This window comes from Moschus berezovskii, chromosome Y, assembly GCF_049115385.1.
Source record: "Moschus berezovskii isolate FMDL1 chromosome Y, NW_MosBer_1.0, whole genome shotgun sequence".
In the NCBI taxonomy this organism is placed as follows: Eukaryota; Metazoa; Chordata; class Mammalia; order Artiodactyla; family Moschidae; genus Moschus; species Moschus berezovskii.
Window position 1 is genome coordinate 5,222,219 of NC_142489.1, and position 19,201 is coordinate 5,241,419.

General features: G+C 44.4%; 1 protein-coding gene across 1 annotated transcript; it reads left to right on the forward strand.

The window, feature by feature from the left end:
- The first annotated feature begins 6,951 nt into the window (after window positions 1-6,951).
- LOC129535121 (odorant-binding protein-like) lies at window positions 6,952-18,995 on the forward strand. The gene is made up of 7 exons (XM_055393730.2): window positions 6,952-7,032; window positions 11,396-11,535; window positions 13,924-13,994; window positions 15,639-15,749; window positions 16,973-17,074; window positions 17,262-17,310; window positions 18,827-18,995. The coding sequence occupies exons 1-6, from the start codon at window positions 7,006-7,008 to the stop codon at window positions 17,279-17,281; spliced, it is 471 nt and encodes a 156-aa protein (XP_055249705.2). The 5' UTR covers window positions 6,952-7,005; the 3' UTR covers window positions 17,282-17,310; window positions 18,827-18,995.
- Window positions 18,996-19,201: the final 206 nt, after the last annotated feature.

Genomic DNA, 19,201 nt, shown 5'->3' on the forward strand with positions numbered 1-19,201 from the left:
GATTTGAGAGGTTCTCAGTGACAAGCGTGGACTCAAATAAAGCTTCAAAGTGTGAGCATTTCCACTAGGGAAATTTGAAATAAAGTATACATGGTACCTACTCTACTCAAGGGCTACCCAGCTGACGCTAGTGGTTAAGAACCCACCTGCCAATGCAGGAAATATAAGAGATGAGGATTCGATCCCTGGGTCAGGAAGATCCCCTGAAGGAGGCATGGCAAGGCAGGAGATCTTCCCAACGCAGGGATTTAGTTCTGGTCTGCTGCATTGGTAGCAGATTTTTTTTTTTTTACTACTAAATCACCCGGGAGTGCATATATGGATAAAAATGTTAATGTATATTGGACTACCCTATATATTGAATTGACAAAAAATTCGTTCAGACTTTTTCATAAGATGTTGTGTAAAAATTCAAAAGCACTTTTTGGGTATCCCACTACATACGAGAAGAAATGGCAACCCAGTCCAGTGTTCTTCCCTGGAGAATCCCATGGACAGAGGAGCCTGGTGGGCTACAGTCCCTGGGGTCGCAGAGAGTCAGCCATAGTGGAGCACCTAACGCCTTACCTCTGTATTCTCTATCGGTTTCCTGTGGGGACTTCCTTCTTTAAACAGTCCCGCTTGTGTTAGGGAACCACCTGCCATGACTATCTTTCCCTTTATCTTCAGGTATTTCAAGGACAACTAGTCCCTGAGTGTGTTTCCTCCTAAACACATTCGAGGTGGCACACCCTGATCATTGAGAACGACAGGGGTACACTGCCCCATTCATTCACCAGCTCTAGCACTGGGGGTACAGCCAAGACCAAAATCCAGGACCATGACGACCGACAAGGAGGTCACTCACTGGAGCATGAAGGTTGCTTATCAACAGAACAAAAGATGATAAAGTGGGAGGGAGAAGGAGTTAGGGAGAGTGGGGCTGAGACGCTGGTGGAAAGACCACGTCCAGTAGAAATCTACAGGTTCCAAGGACTGCCACTTCATTCTGGGTCAGAGCAGCAGGTTAACCCAGGTGATTCAGGACTTCTCAGCCTCCCCGTGATGCACACGACTAGATAATTCTCTCTGAGGTGCTATCCTGTGCACTGCAGGCTGTTAGGCAGCCTGCTTCATCTTTGTTTCTGCCCAAATCAAAGGTGTCACCTCCCACCTCTTGCATTGTGATACCCAGAAACATCATCACCATGCATGACAAGGGTTTCTCCTGGGAGGCAGAGACGTCTCTCTCTGTATGTGTTAGCTGCTTGCTGCTGCTGCTAAGTCACTTCAGTCGTGTCCGACTCTGTGTGACCCCATAGACAGAAGCCCACCAGGCTCTCCTGTCCCTGGGATTCTCCAGGCAAGAACACTGGAGTGGGTTGCCATTTCCTTCTCCAATATGTGAAAGTGAAGTCGCTCAGTCGTGTCTGACCCAGAGCGACCCCATGGACTGCAGCCTACCAGGCTCCTCCATCCATGGGATTTTCCAGGCAAGAGTACTGGAGTGGCTTGCCATTGCCTTCTCTGGTTAGCTGCTTAGTCGTGTCCAACTCTTTGCAACTCCATAAACTATAGCCCAACAGGCCCCTCCATCCATGGGATTCTCCAGGCAAGAACACTGGAGTGGGTTGCCGTTTCTTTCTCCAAAAGGAACTATAGAAAGAAAGAAAGAATGTGAAGTTGCTCAGTCATGTCTGACTCTTTGCAATCCCATGGACTGTAGCCTACCAGGCTCCTCCATCCATGGAATTTTCCAGGCAAGTGTACTGGAGTGGGTTGCCTTTTCCTTCTCCAGAGATGTCGCTAGTTGAGAACAAATACTCTACACACAGTTTAGAGAAAATTTACCGGATTTGGTGAAAATCCAAAGCTGCTGGTGAAGGGCAGAGAAATCTCCATGGGGAACCAGGAGAAGCTTTGGGAAATCTCTTGAGAAGACTCTGATGCTTAAAAGTGTGGTTTGGGCCAGAAGCACTGATATCTCCAGGGGTGTGTGTTAGAAATGCAGATTCCAGGTTCAACACTAAACGTGCTCCATCAGAACCAGCATCACCAATAATCTTCTCTGTGGGTCAATGATCATGTTTCTATTGGAGAGGTGTTATGTAGAGAATGTCATCCAGGGTGAGAGCTCAAAAATGAGCCTGTGATTCATTCTCTCATCTGAGAGTTTATGTACACTGGAACCTTGGTCAGGGGTCGCTGGACAAGGCAATCTGCAGGTTCATGGCCATCCCTATCAAACTACCAATGACATTTTTTTTTTTCAGAACAGGAATATATAATTTTAAAATTTGTTTGCAATCACCAAGACCCCCCAAACAGCCAAAAGTTTCTTCAGGAAGAATACAGCTTGAGGAAACATGCTTCTAGACTTCAGACTATGTTATCAAACTACAGTTATCAAGACAGAATGGTAGTGACAACACACACACACACACACACAATCACACACATAAGACAAAGGAACAGGACACAAAGCCCAGAAATAAAGCCACACACTTACAGTCAAAAAATCTACTACAAAGGAGACATGAGTATATGGTGGAGAAAAGGCAGTCTCTTCAATAAGCAGAAACAACACCCAGTTGTGGATGGGACTGGTGATAGAAGCAAGGTCCGATGCTGTAAAGAGCAATATTGCATAGGAACCTGGAATGATAGGTCCACGAATCAAGGTAAATTGGAAGTGGTCAAACAGGAGATGACAAGAGTGAACGTCGGCATTCTAGGAATCAGTGAACTAAAATGGACTGGAATGGGTGAATTTAACTCAGATGACCATTATATCTACTACTGTTGGCAGGAATCTCTTAGAAGAAATGGAGTAGCCATCATAGTCAACAAAAGAGTCCAAAATGCAGTACTGGATGCAATCTCAAAAATGACAGAATGATCTCTGTTTGTTTCCAAGGCAAACCACTCAGTATCACAGTAATCCAAGTCTATGCCCCAACCAGTAATGCTGAAGGAGCGGAAGTTGAATGGTTCTATGAAGATCTACAAGACCTTCTAGAACTAACACCACAAAAAGATATCCTTTTCATTATAGGGGACTAGAATGCAAAAGTAGGAAGTCAAGAGCTACCTGGAGTAACAGGCAAATTTGGCTGTGGTGTACAAAATGAAGCAGGGCAAAGGCTAATAGAGTTTGCCAAGAGAACACTCTGATCATAGCAAACACCCTCTACCAACAACACAAGAGAAGACTCTACACGCGGACATCACCAGATAGTTAACACTGAAATCACATTGATTATATTCTTGGTAGCTGAAGGAGAAGTTCTATACAGTCAGCAAAAGTAATACCACGAGCTGACTGTGGCTCAGATCATGAACTCCTTATTGCCAAATTCAGACTTAAATTGAAGAAAGTAGGGAAAACCACTTGACCATTCAGCTATGATCTAAATCAAATCCCTAACGATTATACAATGGAAGTGAGAAATAGATTTAAGGGGCTAGATCTGATAGATAGAGTGCCTGATGAACTCTGGACGGAGGTTTGTGACATTGTACAGGAGACAGGGATCAAGATCATCCCCAAGAAAAAGAAATGCAAGAAAGCAAAATGGCTGTCTGAGAAGGCCTTACAAATAGCTGTGAAAAGAAAAGAAGTGAAAGGCAAAGGAGAAAAGGAAAGATATTCCCATTTGAATGCAGAGTTCCAAAGAATAGCAAGGAGAGAAAAGAAAGGCTTCCTCAGTGATCAATGCAAAAGAATAGAGGAAAGCAATAGGATGGGAAAGACTAGAGATTTCGAGTCTCTAGAGATGCTAGATCTCTGGACTCACTGGAAAAGACCCTGATGCTGGGAAAGGCTGAAGGCGGGAGGAGAAGGGGATGACAGAGGATGAGATGGTTAGATGGCATCACTGACTCAATGGACATGAGTTTGAGTACACTCCGGGAGCTGGTGATGGACAGGGAGGCCTGGTGCACTGCAGTCCATGGGGTCTCAAAGAGTCAGACATGACTGAGCGACTGAACTGACGGACTGACTTCAATAAATGGTGCTGAGAAAATTACATGTAAAAGGATGAAATTAGAACACTCCCTAATACCATATACAAAAATGAAGTAAAAATGGCTTAAAGAGTGAAATATAATACCAAATACTGTGAAACTCCTAGAGGAAAACCAGCAGGACATTTTTGACCAAAAATTGTGGGATTATTTTTTGAATCTTAAAGGAAATAAAAGAAAAATAAACAAATAAGACCTGAATTACCTTAAAAGCTTTTGCTCAGGAAAAGAAACCAGTGACAAAAGAAAAAACACAACCTATTAGAAATGAGAAAATATTTCTTGTGATATCCATGATAAAGGATTAATATGCAACAAATATAAACAGCTCACACAATTCAACATAAAAAAAAAGACAACCCGATTTAAAAATGGGAAGAAAATCAAAGAGACATTTTCTTTTTTTTTATTTTAAATTTTTTTAAATTTTACAATATTATATTGGTTGGTTTTGCCATACATTGACATGAATTCGCCCCAGGTGTACATGAGTTCGCCCTCCTGAATCCCGCTCTCACCTCCCTCCTCCCTTTATCCTCCCTCTGGGTCATCCCCGCACACCAGCCCCGAGTATCCTGTAACATGCATTTTCCAAAGCGGAAATGCAGAGGTCAACAGTCACATGAACAGATGCTCAAAAGTGCTAATTTTCAAGGAAATGCAAATCAAAACCACAGTGAGATCTCCTCTTACGCCTATAAGAATGGCTATTATCAAAAAGAGCACAAATAATAAATATCGAAGACAGTGTGATAAAAGGGTACCCTCCTACACTGTTGACAGGAATGCAAATTGGTGCAATCACTGAGCAAAACAGAATGGAGGATTCACTAAAAACAGAGCTCACGTGTGACCCACTAATTCCACTCCTGGGTGTATACTCAGATGAAAGTCTGCTTCAAAAATATACAAGCACCCTCCCCAATATTCACAGAAGCCTTTTTTTTTTTTTTTTTTACAATATCCAGGACACAAAAATAATTGAAATAGGTGTTGAAAGATGCGTGGATAAAGATGTGGTATGAATAGACAATGGAATGGGACTCAGCCTTAAAAAAGAACACAATAATGCCATTGACAGCAATGGAGATGATCGTCGAGGTCATTGCTAAGCTGCTAAGTCACTTCAGTCGTATCCGACTCTGTGCGACCCCATAGACGGCCGCCCACCCGGCTCCCCCATCCCTGGGATTCTCCAGGCAAGAACCCTGGAGTGGGTTGCCATTTCCTTCTCTAATGCATGAAAGTGAAAAGGGAAAGTGAAGCCGCTCGGTTGTGTCTGAGTCTTAGCGACCCCATGGACTGCAGCCCACCAGGCTCCTCCATCCATGGGATTTCCCAGGCAAGAGGACTGGAGCGGGGTGCCATTGCCTTCTCCACGTGGAGGGCATTATGATAAGTGAAATAAGTTACAGAAAGGCAAATACTGCATGTTACCACTTCAGGGAATATTACAAAAAAAGAAGCAGACTCACAGTTACAGAGAAAGAACTAGTGGTGACCAGTGGAAAGCGTGGGGGACTAGGAGGTCTAAACTATTGGATATAAGGGAGACTCAAGAATGTATTGTTCAACACAAGGAATATAGCCAGTATTTTGTAATAAGTGTTAATCAGTTTTAACCTTTGAAAACTGCATAAAATAAATTGAAAAAAATTACCTAGGTTAAAAAAGATTGAAACAAAACAGAATCCTTGAGGGGACAGGTTGTGTTGGTCAAAATCTTCCTTTCACTGTTTAGATCCAGTTGTGAAATCTTAAGATGTTAAAAAAAAAAAAAAAAAAAAGAACACAGAGAAAACAGAAAAAAAAAAAAATCAGAAATTTATAAACTGGGAGAGACAGGCTTCATAGTGATAGGTTGTTGCTGAACCACGAAAGACACTGGGACTCTTGACCTCCGGAGGAGAAGAATTCAATCTGGGGCCAGAGATGAGGCTTGATCACTCAGAGCTTTCGTGTAATAAAGTTTTATTAAAGTATAAAAGAGATAGAGAAAGCTTCTGACACATATGTCAGAAGGGGGACAGAGAGTGCCGGCTTCCCCGCCGCCAGTGTTAGCCAGGGATTTATATACTCTCCAATTAGTTATTACAATGAATCAAAAGAATGTCCAGAGGTTGTAAAGATCTTACTAGACCCACAATCCACATTTCAAGATAACAGGATTAGCCACAAGGCCCTCAGGAAGGAGAATCTGTCCTCAAGCAGGATATATTGTTGTTGCATGATCCTTAGTACAGCTTTTAAACTGAGTTGTGTAATTGACTAAGACTCAGGAATGTAGACAAAAAAAAAAGTTTGTCATTTCCTCTTACTTGAGAATTCCAGATTCCTCTCTCCTTGGGGACCCCCCACCCCAGACTTCTTATCAACCTTCCTGGAAACCGACTCTCTCAATAGTTACAGAAAGCTGGTTAAATTTGAGGGGCAAAAGTCAGGAAGGACTCTTAGCACTGTTCAGGGGTTTATAAGGTTAGTGTCTGTGCAGGAGGGTTCCATTTTTATTTGTCATTCTGTGGCTGTCAGTTTAGTCAACGCTTACAAAAGATAGTTGGGAATAAAGGTGCTATGACTCCCTTCAGTTACAAAATAGCAGGATTGCCACCACCCATCACAATCATCCCTGAGAGTAACTATTTCATCTCCCCTTGATTGGCAGTTAGAAAGGTCATCTACCCTTGTCTGGCAGTTAGAAAGTTCTTCCTAAGAGGGCATGGTCCTGAGAAACACTCCGAGGGGAACATGTGTTGGTAAGAGTCCAGAGGAAAACCCAGGGATGTTGGAGGTGTCTAAGGAGCCATGGAAGGGTGATGATGGATGGATGTGGGGTGTTAACTGGGATCATCATCCCTGCTGGAAATGACACAAGTCATGGAGATGAGTGAGAGAATCTGCGTGAGTGTTACGAGGCGTAACAAATTTCTGTGATGACCTTTCACAGCAGGACGTTAGATCAGAGCACGCACAGAGAAATAGAAGAGAACCTACAGAAAGATGTATCTTGGGACCAAAATAAGTAAGGTAAGATTCTGTGCTCCCAACACATATTGCTGGCTTGCATTGCTGGAACCAGATTGCACAGGCCACAACTACGTCCTGGCACAGCCAAATAAACACATGAGTATTTTGTAAAAAGAACAGGATTTAAAGAAAGATAATGTCATTGAAATAGATGGGGAGAAGTGGAAACAGTGACACACTGCATTTCCTCAGGCAATCACTGCAGATGGTGACTGCAGTCATGAAATTAAAAGATGTTTGGTCCTGGGAAGAAAAGCTATGACCAACCTAGACAGTGTATTATAAAGCAGAGACATTCCTTTACTGACAAAGTCCTTAGAGTCAAAGCTAGGTTTTCTCCAGTAGTCATGTATCCATGTGAGAGTTGGACCATAAAGTAGGTTGAGTGATGAAGAACTGATGCTTTTGAACTGTGGTGTTGGAGAAGACTCTTGAGAGTCTCTTTGACTGCAAGGACATCAAATCATCAATCCTAAAGGAAATCAACCCTAAATATTCATTGGAAGGACTGATGCTGAAGCTGAAGCTCCAATACTCTGGCCACCTGATGCGAAGAACTGACTCATTGGAAAAGACCCTGATGCTGGGAAAGATTGAAGGCAGGAGGAGAAGGGGGTGACAGAGGATGAGATGGTTGGATGACATCCTGGACTGAATGAACATGAGTTTGAGCAAACTCCTGGAGATAGAGAAGGACTGGGAGGCCTGGCGTGCTGCAGTTGATGGGGTCCCAGGGAGCTGGACAAGACTTGGCAACTGAACAACAAGAAGGTGTTCCTGAAGGAACACTGTTGGTCATTCTCAGAGAAAGTCAAAATATGAAGACCCCGTGTTAGCCAAAGCCTCCTCAAAGGGCTGACACCAAACAGCAATCCTGAGCACTGAGGTGTCCTGGAAGCAAGCAATACAGAGTCCATTCTGTCAATGTTTTTTCCTCAGCTGGACTGGAAACCATAAAAGTGCCATTGTTCCTTCATTTCTGCAGTCAGAACTTGATGTACATTTGGCGCATTCATTTGATAAATCCCTATGAAAGAAAATGCCCGTGAATGAAAATTGGAAGAAGACCAAAGAAGGTGTTCTTCGGCTCTTTCATTGTCCTTGGAGATAACAGAGGGAGGATTATCAGTGAAAGTTCAATGAACTATCAAGCTGACCAGAAAAAGGGTGGGAGGTGGAGCTGGGGGCATTTAACTCAAGCCAGACTGAGCATTACAAAGTGGGAAGCAGAATCCCAGAACGTCCTGAGGACTGTCCTGCCTGCTGCACGTCCAAGGCACACTCCTATACGTTTTTGATAAAAAAGGGATATTCATCAGAGTGACACACGGATATCTTACATAAAGTTGACCAAGGAGGCATAGTCCAGGCGTGCATGTAAAAGCAAGTCACGTGGACGCCCCTGTGAGTGCATGCTTCATCACTCAGTCATGTCCGATTCTTTTGTGACCCCCCCAAAGGACTGTAGCCCACCAGGCTCCTCTGTCCATGGGATTCTCCAGGCAAGAATACTGGAGTGGGTTGCCACTTCCTCCTCTAGGGTGTTGGATTATATGCTCAGTGGTGTCCAGCTCTTTGCGACCCCATGGACTGTAGCCCACCAGGCTCCTCTGCCCATGGCATTCTATGTCAGACAAGAATACTGGAGTGGGTTGGTTGCCATTTCCTACTCCAGGGGATCTTCCTGACCCAGAGAGCGAACCTGCATCTCTAGCACTGGCAAGCAAATTCATCATCACTGAGCCTCCTGGGAATGCCAGGCCCCCTTCCTAGTCTTTAGGAAGTTATGTGGGCAGCAACGGAAGATAGAAAAACAGAATTGACCCCTGTGGTCAACGTCACCCTCCTGTATCTGGAGGGTCTGGGGTTAAGGTGTAGAGCAGACACACCCTACGTGTTAGGAGAAAAGTCAACAGGACCAAAGCAGCAGAGAAGACAGAAGTTGATGTCTGGCATTTTTTTTCCTGTCCTGCCTTAAAATATGAATTTTATAGTTTCTTGGGAGGAAACTTGTTTTCTTCCTTTTTTTTTTTTTCTTCCAAACTATTTAAAGTTAGAAGAACTAGTCTCACGCTTTCTTGCTTGCCTGGAGAAATCATTGAGTCTGTGAGCAAATGACATCTTACAGAATAGATGGGTAAGAGGGTTTTTGGAAAAGGGGGTGATGGCAATGAACTGCTGCCATGCTCTTTTCCCAGGAGGTTACCTGGGGTGTCTGAAGACACTGTCCTGCTTGTGAGGAGGAAGTGATGAACACCCTTTGTCCTCGTCACCTGAGAGAAACCCGAGAGAATGCCAGGGTCTCTATGTGCTCGTTATAATCTTGCTAAATCCATCACATCTTTAGTTCTAGAAGGGAAGCTTAAACCCCATTTCCCCAATGCCAAAGAAACAGTTGAGGAGTTGCGGATATGTATCTTGGATGGCTTCTCGCATTTTAAATCTCAGGATGTCAAGAAAAGCAAAGGTTCCTGACCTTCAAAGAGCCTGACTTCTCACCGAGTGTAAAGGTCAAATGTCCAGATGCACTTTAGCTCTGCTTAAGTGTATAATCTTATTATAAAAGTGACAGATTGCCAGGGAAGCTCAACTGCCAAGCAGGATATCAGAAGGGGATGTCTATCTCATCACAGTCTCAGGAGGAGCGGCCATTGGTTCCTGTGTGTCTCACGCCAACAGCAGCAGGATCGGATAAAAAGTGGAAGCCGTTCACGTCCTCTCCAAACCACTGGGACACCCGCAGCCTCGGAAGAAGGACCACGTGGAGTCAGCCATGAAAGCCAACAAGATGAAGGTCCTATTTTTGACTTTGGTCCTTGGTCTGGTTTGTTCTTGCCAGGAGAGTCCAGCTGAGGCAGACCACTCAAAGGTACTCAAAACGAGCTGATGGGGGAGGAGGTCTTCCTTGTGTGTGTGTGTGTGTGTGTGTGTGTGTTTTAGGGGTTTCTGTTATGTGGATTCATGTATGCTGTGTGAAGTTGCTTCAGTTGTGTCTGACTCTTTGCGACCTCATGGACTGTATAGCCCATCAGGCTCCTCTGTCCATGGGATTCTTCAGGCAAGAATACTGGAGTGGGTAGTCAGTCGTGTCTGACTCTTTGCCACCCTATGAAGAGGAGCCCACCAGGCACTTCTTTCCACGTGCATCCATAAACCTAGTCATTGTCACCAACCGAAAAACCGCTCCATTAATTGGCATCTACACTGGATTCATATTATCTCTGTATTATCTCTCCCCCATTAAGTAAGTGAGTCACAAAGTCGTGTTCGACCCTTTGCGACCCCATGGACTGTAGCCCGCCAGGCTCCTCTGTCCATGGGATTCTCCAGGCAAGAATACTGGAATGAGTTGCCATTTCCTCCTCCAGGGGATCTTCCCGACCCAGGGATCAAGCCCAGCTCTCCCATATTGCAGGCAGATTCTGAGCCACCAGGGAAGCTCAGTCTCTACTGTCTATTAAATGTCTCTTAGCTATTTTCACCGCTGTTCCAAAACAGATAAACGTGAAGTGAAGGCGTTAGTCAGTCAGTTGTGTCTGACTCTTTGCAAACCCATAGACTATCCCACTAGGTTCCTCTGTCCGTGGGATTCTCCACTCAATAATTCTGCAGTGGGTGGCCATTCCGTCCTCCAGGGGATCTTCCCAACCCTGGTTTCGAACCTATGTCTCCCACATTGCAGGCAGATTCTTTACCATCTGATCCACCAGGGAAGTCCATTCGATAGTATACTTACAGTGAATTATAGCCATATATACAGATATAGACTCTCTCTCTCTCTCACACACACATATCCTATCCCAGGAGATATACCTGTCTGTTTTCACTAATTTTTTAAAAAAGAATATCCTATTTCCTTCCTTGTCTCTTAGGCATTTTCACTGCTCTTGTAAAACAGAGGAAAGTGAAGTGAAGGTGTTGGTTACTCTTTGAGACCCCATAGACTGTATCCCACCAGGCTCCTCTGTCTATGGGACTCTCCAGGCAAAAATAGTGGAGTGGGTTGCCATTTCTTCCTCCAGGGGATCTTCCTGACCCAGGGATGGAACCAATGTCTCCCGCGTTGTAGGCAGATTCTTTATCGCCTGAGCCAGCAGGGAAGACCAAATCACAGGAGGTTCGGTCAAACAACTGTTGCGCTGGAATTCTGCATTTGACAAGAGAGCTTAAGTGGTCACAGAAATCCCTCAATTCCCTCTTCTTCCTTTGACTTGAATCTTCACATAACTTTATAAGCAGGGCTTCACTCAATAAACTAGGGTAGCTTCTGCTCCAGTGAAAGTGTAGGGAAACTCCCGAAGGATGGCGTCGAACAGGATGAAAAGGGAGTGACTCACATTTCTAAGGGGAATTTTGCTTTTAGATTTCAGGAGAATGGATAACCCATTACATCGCCTCCAGCAACACAGAGAAGACCAGTGAGAACGGGCCATTCAACGTTTATCTTCGCAGCATCAAATTTAACGACGAAGGGGACTCCCTTGTCTTCCATTTCTTTCTCAAGTAAGTAAAAATAATCCAGAAGGAAATCACCTGTAAACCCCAAGCCTGAGGCCGGGAGTGTCTCCCCTGTCTGCAGGGAGCTCTCTGGGTGATGTTGCGGGCATGACGCCCTGAGCTGGGGGACTGAGCAGGGTCTCTGAGCTGGGGGGCAGTTTCCCTGAGAGCCTCCAGGGAATGTCCTGTGATCTTTCATCACCACTGAGTTTACTAAAGCCTCAGAGCCCCAAGTACCACTCAGGGAATGTCCACTACACAGCAGACTGCTTGCTGAGAGCATGCAAACTCATGTACGTATTTTGAGAAATAAAGACCTTAATAAATAAGGATGTATTGTATAGCACAGGTGCCTCCAGTTGTAAAGACTGCCAATGCAGGAGACACGAGAGATGCGGGTTCGAACCCAGGGTGGGAAAGATCCCCTGGAGGAGGAAATGACAACCCACTGCAGTATTCTTGCCTGGAGAATCCCACAGACAGAGGAGCCTGGTGGGCTGCAGTGTATGGGGTCCGTTCCGTTCGGTCACTCAGTCGTGTCTGACTCTTTGCGACCCCGTGGACTGTAGCCTACCAGGCTTCTCCGTCCACGGGATTCTCCAGGCAAGAATACTGGAGTGGATTACCATTTCCTTCTCCACGGGATCTTCCCGACCCAGGAATCGAACCTGGGTCTCCTGCATTGGAGGCAGATGCTTTAACCTCTGAGCCACCAGGGAAGCCCCATATGGGGTTAGAAAGAGTTAAACACAACTGAGCAACTAACATAAAACACAGTAAAAAATTTAATAAGTAAACAGAAATGGGAAAGAATGCAGAGGCTTATTCTTGGAGATAATGGTATATACATATATATAATTCATCATATGTCATACATGTGTGCATGCTAAGTTGCTTCAGTCGTGTCCAGGTGTTTGTGAGTCTGTGGACTGTTTGCCTTCCCTTGTGGCTCAGTTGGTAAAGAATCTGTCTGCAATGTGAGAGACCCGGGTTCTATCCCTGGGTTGGGGAAGATCTCCCGGAGAAGGGAGAGGATACCCACTCCCATATTCTTGGGCTTCCCTGGTGGCTCAGCTAGTAAAGAATCCTCCTGCAATGCAGGAGACCTGGGTTCAATCCCTGGGTTGGGAAGATCCCCTGGAGAAGGGAAAGGCTACCCACTCCAGTATTCTTGCCTGGAGAATTCCACGGACTGTATAGTCCACAGGTTCGCAAAGAGTCAGACACGACTGAGCGACTTTCACTTTCATATCTGAATATCATTCACTAGGTCAAATATCATATGTATTTTGTATGTGGGTGAATGTGTTTGAATACACAGATGTCCTTTCATGTTAATTCCTCTTATACTGTTTTTTTAAATTAATTAATTTTTCTTTTTCTGACTGTGCTGGGTCTTCCTTGGTATATGCAGGCTTTCTCTAGTTCTGGCGAGCCAGGGGCTACTCTCTAGTTGCGGGGCTCAGGCTTCTCACTGTGATGGCTTCTCTAGTTGAGGAGCATGAGCTCTAGAACACAGGTTCAGTAACTGTGCTACACGGGCTTAGTTGCTGCTCTACATGTGGGATTTTCCGGGACCAGGGATTGAACCTCTGTTCCCTTCATAGGCAGGTGGATTCTTATCCACTGGCCCACAGGGAAGTCCTCTTACTGTGTTTTTATACATCAAGAGTTTGTTTTTAATAAAATTAAAGACATTTTTTTTTCTTTAATATCCTGCACTTTGGGGCAATGATATCCTCTAAGAATGGGTTTCGCAGATGGCGATAGTGGTAAAGAACCCAACTGCCATTGCAGGGGACATTAAGAGATTCAAGTTTGATCCCTGAGTTGGGAACACCTCTGCTGGAGAAGGGAAAGACAACCCGCTCCAGTATTCTTGCCTGGAGATTTCCATAGACAGAGGAGCCTGCTGGGCTACAGTCCATGGGGGTCACAGAGAGTCACACATGACTGAAATGACTTTGCACGCACGTATGCAAACTCTAAGAATACACTGTCAGGACTGGGAAAGCGCTAAGGTCTCTGTTGATAGCTGTGCCTCTCAGCTTGAAGAAAAGGATTAAAGCCCAGATTTGGCATGTTCCTTCTTCTTTCCTACATTTCTGACTTTCTCCATGCTTGTTTGCTTGTGAACGTGACCTGTTTTGTATTGGCAGTGTATCCCTGGAATGACTGCTCAAATTTCATGTGTCCACATGACAGTCCTTGTTACTTGAGAGTCACTTGATGTTACACGTTTCTCTGGTCAGTCTCACACTGTCTCAGTCAATAAAATGATTCGTGACACAGGGCATTGTCGGGGGGCGAGGGTGGCTGGTGGAACAAAATCCTGATGAGATGTGAAATCGGTATGACTTCTATCAACCAACTGGAAGGTGTTCTGCCTTTAAGGACCGATGGGAAATGCATAGAGTCATCTGTTAAAGGAAGAAAGATTGGAGACAATGTTTACACGGCTGACTGTGAGTATGAGTGCTTCACAGGTAAACGTTTACTCAGGTTGAAGTCTCGGTCTTAATTTCCTCAAGAACTCCATACATCAGGCACTGGTCCCTGAATCTCCCCAGCATTGCATTTTGTCATGAAAGCACGAGTCCAAGCCCAGACCTTGGACAGCTCCTCCCAAAGATGGGTGGCCGGAGGACCCGGGAAATCTGACTTAAGTTGTTCCAATGTGACCCAAGGCTTGTGGAGGCAGAGTGGGTTTGGGCAAGTAGCATGTACTTGTTGGGGGCTAGGAGGCTGAATTTCAGCGGCTATTTTTTTCCTTTTTTCTCAAGCTAATATTTTTCTAATGATTGTCAGTGTTTTCAGACACTGAGCGATGGTGTTGGCATGTTTTGGGAACACGGTGGGTTGGTTTCACCTCCCATGTTGCTGAGGGATTGCAGGAAGGTGTGATGGGGGCCAGGAGAGACAGGATGGACTAGATGGTGTAGAAGTGACATGCAGTAGGTCGGGGCTGCGTCTCGTCCAGACACACGGGGCAGAGTGGACAGGTAGAGAGGATGGGTGTCCCTCCAGGAGGGGACGGAACTCACTGCGAGGTAAACCATCTTCACAGCAACAAGAGTGGCAATGGGCTCTGTCGTAACCCAGCCTGAGGGGCAGAGGAAACACAGTAATTTATGTAAAATGCTCAGAAGGCTGCCGCGCACAGGGTCGGCACTCAATAACATGAAGATTTTTCTTTTTTACTCTTTTAATTAAATATTAAAAAAATTTGTGATTAAAATATTTATTCATTGCTTCCTTAAAACACATCTCTAGGAAACATCTCCGATTGTCCCCGATTTCATCTTTTAAATTTATTTTTATTTGGAGGATGATTGCTTTATGGTGTTGGGTTGGCATCTGCAGTACAACATGAATCCTTTGAATGTACACAAATACATCCTACCTTCTACGACCTCCCACCCTTCCAACCCACCCCACTCGGTCACCACAGAGCACTGAGCTGAGCTCCCTATCAGGCAGCTTCCAAATCAGTTCTATGTACACGGATATCCCCTCCCTCTATAACCTCCCCGTCTCCCCATCTCACCTCTTCAGCTCGTCACAGAGACCAAGTCGAGCACCCTGTGCTACACAGGACCTTCCCACTAGCTACCTATTTCACAACACACTCGTGCATACACATCAGTGCTACTCTCTGAAATGCTTTGTTGCTTTTGGTCTTAAACAGAAATCAATTCCATGTCTGAGATAACAGAAATGCAAAGACTTTTGTTTTTTTGACCTGGGACTTGATAAAGAGCTGATGTTGTTTAAAAAGCGTTCATTAGAATGCATGTTCTAGAAAACCCCTTAGTAACACAGCAAGGAGTGACCGGTCAACTGCATAAGATGGTGGAAGTAAGGAATTGTCGTGGAATTGTGGTGGGACTAAGGAAAAGTCTTGCCTTCTCTCCTTGCTGCCATAGCAACTCCAGCATTCGACACAGCGCTGAGACAGAGATTAACAGGCAGTTGTGCTTGCCGGTAGGATAAATACAGAAGGCATCGCTGCCAACAGGCTAAACTCACTGTGATAGTGCTGTGATCTACTAATATAACGAATTATTCAAGGTGGGGCTAACTCTGCATATTTTCCCTCTCTAACAAAGATGCGGGTGCCAATCAGTTCCACTTTATTCTGGTGTCTGACGACGGTCTGATAGTGAATAGTGAAAATGTGGATGAAACAGGCAAGACAACCAGACTCATTGGGCTCTTGGGTATGTATTACCACCGGACGACATTCCCTTTGCCATGTAACAGCAGCATTGCCGTATTTTTATCCGTAATTCATCACGTGCTTTCATTATTCATTTACAAGGGCTAGGTCTTTCTGTTCATCGACCTAAGAGCCCTGGAAAGTAATCTACCATAGAAAGACAGGTGAAGAAAGTAGATGGAAGTGGTGGGAAGTGTTCAACGGACAATTCAAAATGATTCCCACCTGTTAAAAGTTAAAAATAAAAGTACTGAGTGTTTTTTTTTTTTTTTTGAAGTCATGGCTAAAATGAAAGTAGTAGTCAGTCTGTCATGTCTGCCTCTTGCGACCCCATGGACTGTAGCTCACCAGGCTCCTCTGTCCATGGGATTCTCCAGGCAAGAATACTGGAGTGGGTTGGCATGCCCTCCTCCAGGGAATCTTCCCGACCCAGGGATCAAACCTGGGTCTCCAGGATTGGCAGTCAGATTCTTTACCGTATAACAAAGTTGTCCTCAATTCCTTCATTTTTATGCCACTTTTCCAAAGTATTCCAAGCCTTCAAACAGAAACCTTTAAAATACATATTTGTCCTGTCCATTTATCCAATGCATTGTTCTCATGAACACTGACATCACCCCCAAATAGCCACGTCAAAACACCGAGAGTTGTGTGTACCATGGGGAGTTGTTGCTGTTCGTTGTTCAGTCAATAAGTCATGTCCGATTCTCTGCAAACCCTACGGACTGCAGCACCCCAGGCTTCCCTGGGGATGTCAGGTGTCTGGTTCAGGAAAGGTACTGAGTAGAACTGTGGGTTAAATAAAGAGTAAATTGTCTCCTGTTATCATGTGTGACATGGTGAGTATGTGTCTATCAGGGGAGAGCTCTGCTATCTATGTGGGTGCAGAACAAGAGCTGAGCACAGATACTAGGAAGCTGGTCAAGGAGCAAGGGAGTTCCTTACTGTGATGGAAGGAGCCCCAAATTCATGGAGTCCCAGTGAATCTTTGGGGTCCTGCTGCTGATGCTGGGGGCAGGGCTGGTTACACAGTTGGATGGGGATTAATTCTTAAGACGGACAGCTGACATCTGAGTCCTGGGAAATGGTAACTGTTTGGAGTTTCTCTTCCGTTATTCCAAGTGAAACCCGATCAGCACATTTGCTTCTTTTCATTGTATCTTCAGCAACAAAGGTTAAGGGTTCTAATGGGTAAATTTCTGCTTCCTGCATTGTGATTTCCAGGCAAAGATGATGATGCTGACGACCACGATCTGAAGAGGTTCAAGGAGGAGGTTAGAAAATTGGGGATTCCAGAGGAAAATATTGTGGATTTCACCAAGGGTGGTAAGTGGAACTATACTTTTTCCCCTGAATCTTTCACCCAGTATGTACATACACTACCAAGAAACAAATCAGTTTGCTTGTAATTTGTTCTCTCGCAAGTAATTTTTGATATAATCCATTACTTAAGAAATGCTAAAATTACTGGAACGGGTAGTATCTTATTCCTGCCCATTTGATCTCTCCCCAGACGGCTGTCAGGCCCAGTGAAAAAAGAGTGATGTCAACTCCACCTAATTGTAAGTAAACACACTCTGTTATGAACGCTGTTCCATCAAAGAAATCAATAAAGACTCGCTGTGCTTTTATATGTGTCAAAATTTGCAAGTAGCCATGTTTTGCCCCAATGGCTTACATTCTATCCCCAGAGAACTTTTTTTTTTCCTGTTACATTAGGCTACTTTGCATTTCTTGAGCCCTATTAAATTTCAGACTGGTTGGTTGATGAACGCCGAGCAGTTTTAGTGAGAAAAACTGAATTCTGAAGGAATATGGACAACCAGAGTCATCAGAGACAAGCAGGAAAGGCCACAAGCTGGTGGAAACTAAATCGTGTGTCCGTCAGTCCTGATCTCAAGGTTGTCCATGCACTTCCCTCCCTCAAGGAGAACCGAGATTAAAGACAGGTCATAGTTTATGCAAGGCTGGTGTTTAATCTCTCATGATTCTGACAGAACCAGTAAAGATCTTCCAACCACACTGTCTGAAACACACATCTGAATTAACTTTCCCATTCAGAAGGTGGTTTTCTTCAAGTGAGATACTTAAAACTTTCTCAACTAAGACAGTCCCCGAAAATGACACTGGTCTAAGCTAACGTGTGACTTTCATTTTTCCGCTGAGGCAAAATGGAAGGAAAGAAAGCAAATTAAAAAAAAAAAAAGTAGCTTCCAGGTGAATATGATAAGAAAGTAGTGATGCATAGGCCCAATGGAATATTAGTCAGCCATTAAAAAACATGAAGCAATGCCATTTGCAGCAAGATGGATACAACGAAGATTATCATACCAGGTGAAGAAAGTCAGAAAGAGGGAGACAAATATCTTGATGCCACTTATATATGGGAAGTAAAATGTGGCACGAAGGAACTTATTTACCCAGCAGAAGCAGACTCACAGATACAGAAAACAGACTTGTCGTTGCTTGATAGGAGGAGGCTGGGGAAGAGAAGGATTGGGAGTTTGGTGTTAGCAGATGCAAACTGTTATATACAGGATGGATAGACCAAAAATTCTCAGTGTATTGCACAGGTAAATATATGCAAGAACTCAAAAACCGACATGGGAAAAGAAACTGAAAAATGATAGATGCATGTATGTATAAACTAATCATGTTGTTGTACACCTGCCTGAAACTAACACATTGATACTTAACTATCCTGCAATGTAAAACAAAATTTAAAAATAGGTTCTTGAAGCCCCCAAAGGCAAAGCTTGTGGAAACAGAGGGGTTTACTCCAATCTCAGAGTCTGTAAGCCATCTTTAGAGGAACCATTCCTATGAACATGCAGCCTGTGTTCATGACTCCTACAATGCATCCTGCAGATAAAGGATCCTACGTACATCCTGGGGAAAACTCCACACCGATCCTCACCTACATCACAAGATGTGCAGCAGTGAGGTCCACCAGGATTCTGCCATTGCATCAGCTACCAGCTCCTGTACCCTGGACAGCCTACTGCTTGAGGCTCAGCCCTGTTAGCCATCACTCAGCTGACTATCCTAAACTTTTGGTTCTCTTTTATTCACCTACAGAATCACTGAGACCAGACATGTCCTCTTCCCCACGGAATCAAGATCAACAACACGAAGATGACTTTCCTGGTTCCTGATCAACACGATCCTTCTCTCTTCACAGTCACACTCCCTTTCCCGTCTCATCTCTCTTGTTCACTAGTCACATCCTGGCTGTTGGTGTTTGATTTCTGAGGGTTTAAATAAACTGGTTTAATACACACCTGACTCAACGTGTGTCTCTATAGAAAGTGCCCGATTTTAAAACACACAAATATGCACATCCAGTTCAACTATCCAGAAAGATAAGTCTATAGTAGGGTAGCTGTTCCACTGGAGACAATTCTGATGGGGGTTAGATAGAGATGTCTTAGAGGAGTCCAGCAGAAAAGGATA